This window comes from Pararge aegeria, chromosome 3, assembly GCF_905163445.1.
Source record: "Pararge aegeria chromosome 3, ilParAegt1.1, whole genome shotgun sequence".
Classification (NCBI taxonomy): domain Eukaryota; kingdom Metazoa; phylum Arthropoda; class Insecta; order Lepidoptera; family Nymphalidae; genus Pararge; species Pararge aegeria.
Window position 1 is genome coordinate 16510540 of NC_053182.1, and position 4408 is coordinate 16514947.

The 4408-nt window shown below is 35.1% G+C and overlaps 1 protein-coding gene across 1 annotated transcript; it reads right to left on the reverse strand.

The window, feature by feature from the left end:
- Window positions 1-628: 628 nt before the first annotated feature.
- LOC120637470 (protein Wnt-4) lies at window positions 629-2283 on the reverse strand. Its single transcript, XM_039909333.1, has 2 exons — window positions 2210-2283; window positions 629-1580 (listed from the first exon to the last, which is right to left on the reverse strand). Exons 1-2 carry the CDS (start codon window positions 2281-2283, stop codon window positions 629-631), a joined length of 1026 nt encoding a protein of 341 aa, XP_039765267.1.
- Window positions 2284-4408: the final 2125 nt, after the last annotated feature.

Sequence of the window (4408 nt, forward strand, 5' to 3'; positions counted from 1 at the left end):
CCTGAAAGAACGGTTCCAAGTTGGTTCGTATCCAGCAAGTAATCAATTATAGTGATTAGTCGGCCGATTGGCGCAGTGGGCAGCGACCCTGCTTTACGAGTACAAGGCCGTGGGTGGCCGTTGAACATGAAATTCTTTCAGTGTCTGGGTGTTTATATGTATACTTAAGTATTTATGCATATTATTCGTTAAAGTATTAATCAATCATCTAAGTAGCCATAACACAAGTTACGCTTACTTAGGGATAGATGGCGATGTGTGTATTGTACCTACTAGTATATTTATTTATTTAATAAACGTAAGCAACATAGGTGCGAAATTTCCCCAAGATCGTTGCAGGCGTTGATTTGAACTTTGGTAACAAATTAATACACAAGCACACTTTCGTATTTATAATTTAAAGCGTGGATAGTATAAGTACATTTTTCACAATATATTATAGGAAATATCTTACATAATAAGTACAAAAAGTATTCGTTCAAAAAGTAGAAAGGTTAGGTTAATTATTTTGACTACCCCAGATTGTACCCTCATTTATCACAGTTTACAAAAGAATTTAGTTCTATTTTATAATTTAGATAGGTTAGCCAAACATTTGAATATTTACAGTGAAAATCGCAATCTTGTTTTATTTACAGGTATAGAAGTCCACGTCTTCGACACAAGTGTCACACTTAACAAAACAGCAATCCACCATTTTGCATCTACACCTATAAGTCACTGACTTCTGGCCTACCACAAATCCGCGGCCGCAGCACAAAGTTGCACAGTTATGTCTGTCCTTACAAATCCTTCCCTTGGTACTGCCACACAAGTTTGGCGTCTTCTGCAAATAAACCAAATTCTTCTGATCCTTCTTCAATTTCCTTCTCAGCTTAGGTGTGACAGCCCTTTTCGAAGTATAATTAACCAGCTTTCTCTTAACAGAGTGGTGGTAATGCTTCTTAAGCAAACCCATCGCTGAATTAAAAGGTCCTAGTCTTTTCCAGCAAGTTTTCGTCGTACACGAACCGGAAAACCCGTGACACTTGCAAACCTCTTTTAATTGTTCCCCAATCGAATCTATACCAATGCTAACATCTTGTTTTAGCACATCCGCGATTTGATCGTTCCCCGCTGTTTTCCATTCCAGAAAGTTCTTTGTGAATCTTTTTCCGAACTTGAAATCATCTCCGCAGCCTCCTCTCATCTGCACATTAGAGGCGTTTTTGAAGCTGCCTAAACAAGAACATCTGGATAGCTCGCCCGAAGCACAGCCTCTTGCGACTGCGTGGGTTATGGAAGCCGCTACAAGAGCATGTATAAACGCTGTTTCCCTGTAAAGTTTTTTGAAGATACTCCTTTTAGCTTTCCTGTTGAAAACGAGAGAACAGTTCCACCTATCGTATTGAAAGGTTTCCTCGCAAGCGGTTATTGCTTGTTTCTTTGCAGTAAGTAGTATGTTTGGTAAGCCGGGCTCCCTTTTGCACATTTTTGATTGCCGTGGAGATGATGTGATTATTTTGCACGTTGCGGGGTGTATAACTTCAGATCTATCAGCGAATAACGTTTCCACTGTCTTTTCTAGAACCGGGCGAGACCTGTAAAAATTACATATCAAAACAGGTGGCTGAAAGACATTATTATGCTGTCAGTTTTGGACGCACTCTCGATAAGTAAGATGTAAACTAAGTAGCGGTGGTATCTTGGGTCAATATCTAATAGAACCAAATTATTAAGTTAAATGCGGTTTTTGTTTAAATGGCTCTAGAAGCATCATAACCATCGTTGTCCTAAATCTACCAAATTGTACTCTCTTGATATGTATTTATATCTCTGTAACTGCATTTTTTCTTTGGTGTACAATAAAAGTGTATTCATTCATTCATTCATTCATCTATTAACGTCCCACTTCTGAGCGCAGGCCAGCACTGATTATTCTAGAAGAAAGATAATTAGAGCTAAAGCTCTTATATGACCACCTCAATCCAATGTGAATTGACGTAATAACTTAGACCGACGCCTTGATAAGGCACAGAGATGGACATTGACAATATCCTAACACCGGACAATAACAAATGACACGTGACAAAAGAAATAACAGAAACGTGATGATACTGAAAAAACTTAAAACAATCCATCAGAGAATGGGTCATTACAAATGCTAGGGAGACAAGAAATTTTAATATATTTCTTAGAAAACGGTACGTTTATTGAATGCTGAACTCACCCTTCAACATTTTTCAAAGCCAATATAGAAACGGTAAAATACATCAGTAGAGTGAAAACACTGGATTTAAACATGATTGCAATAAAACACTTCTAAAAAATCCCATGCAAGTTCTCATGATGACGTTCTTGAATGCAATTCTCAAATGAGCTCAGAGTTAACAAAATACAAAGGTGTAGCAGATAGTGAGTTTATCGAATTGGGTGCGACCCCACCAAAAAAGGTATAAGCAAACATAGAAAACAGTGTAAATACATTAGTCCATGTCATAGAGCAAATAATTAACTCCTTACTTCAATGAAGTGAATGGTGCCCGGTTAGGGTTGTCAGCTTTTATGTTTGAATGACTAAATAAATACACTTTTATTCCACACAAAAGAAAAAAATAGTTACAGAGATACACATAGAGTAAGAGAGTACAATTTTGTGGCATTTACGCTTCATATCGATTTATGATTTTATGTTTATAACAGAACCTAAAATAAAAAAGTCGTAGTCTTGGTTAATTATTACTTACATACTCAATAAATGATTTTCGTGAACTATATTAATGAGAAAACATTATTTTTAGATTCATTGTTATTGTTGATAATTGGCTATGTTTGTTGTGGGCTTTTTCTAACAATCATTGGCTTGCAATCCATACATGCACAACAGTTTCTTTAAAAATTAAACTTTAATATATGGAGGATTTATCAATTTTATGCCTTCTTTATGCCTTCCCTTGTCAAAAACCCTGTGCACACTCCCGCTTACACCAGGGCGCGTTTGGAAGCCTTGTAGGTTGTAGTTTGGTGTGCTTTAGTTTTAAGTTAATGATATTGTATTTATTACGTCCACCTCACAATAATGAAAAAAATATGTATTTGCGCTTCTTATACATATATGATAGGCCTATAAAGATAAAGAATATATAATGGAGGAAAAGTATTCAAATATTTGGCCATGAGTTGTAGGGTTATTTTAAAAACGTTGATTCCAAGTTTGACAGCCCTATAATGTACCTATCTTTGTCACCGATAACAAAGAACAGGTTAGTTATATTTTTAAATATGATGAACATACGTATTCTTTTAATAGTTATCTATACAATTTCAATATAATTATATAGTAATGCAGTCCATAGGGTTCCCGAACCGATGTCAACATCGGTTCGGTTTACCGTTATACCCCTCTCTGAGCCTAAGACCTTTTCCGGGCAGAGGTAATTTGGGAATATAATTTCTGAATTTTCTATGGTCTGCCCTGGTGATATTCTGGTGAATTAAATGAAATATCTCAATCAAGTTATAATTGTTAAGATTGTTATTATTTACCCACTTTACAAACTGATCGTAGCACTCATTCTATTTCAATAAATATACTACGACAATACGTGTGTATCGCCATCTTGTCCCAAAGTAAGCGTAGTTTGTGTTATGGGTGCTTACATATCTGGCAAATATTTTTATGAATAATATACACGAATACTTATTATATACAGACAAACACCCAGACATTAAAAACATTCATGATCATCACACAAACATTTTCCAGATGTGGGAATCGAACCCACAGTCTTGACTCAAAAAGCAGGGTCGCTGCCCACTGCGCCAGTCGGTCGTCAAATGTTTACTGTTGCCTTCGTTGTTGGTTCGCGTTTTTATGGTGTTTTTAAAAATCCGTTTGTTTCTTTGGGATAAAAAGCCTATGTTACTCTCTTTTCTTTCAACTAACTACACACTTTTTATAGAAAACCGAACTAAAAAATAGAAAATAAATTTTATTAAATTTAAATTCAGAATAGTGTTAAAAATTTCAATATATATAAATTAATAACAGTGTGAATAGAAAAAAAAATATTTCATTTTAAAAAAGCGTCGGGTTCTTTATAAGATATTATCAAAATGATAATCACTGAAGGACAAACAAACAACCAAAAACATATACACTTTCGCATTTATAATATTAGTGAAGATCTACTGAAATTGAGAATATACTCGTTATTTCATAACATGAGTACGCCCATTTACATTTATCTCACATGAAAAATGTCTAGGGTGATATATCACAGGTTTCTATTATACGCAATTGGGTGTGATGTATCAATTTTTTACATAACCCTGCTATCCGTCTTCCATGTAATACTAAGTAATGAATTTTGTATTTTAACGTCGCATCGTAGACATCTGTTGCAGTAATGTTATACCTCTGTCCTAA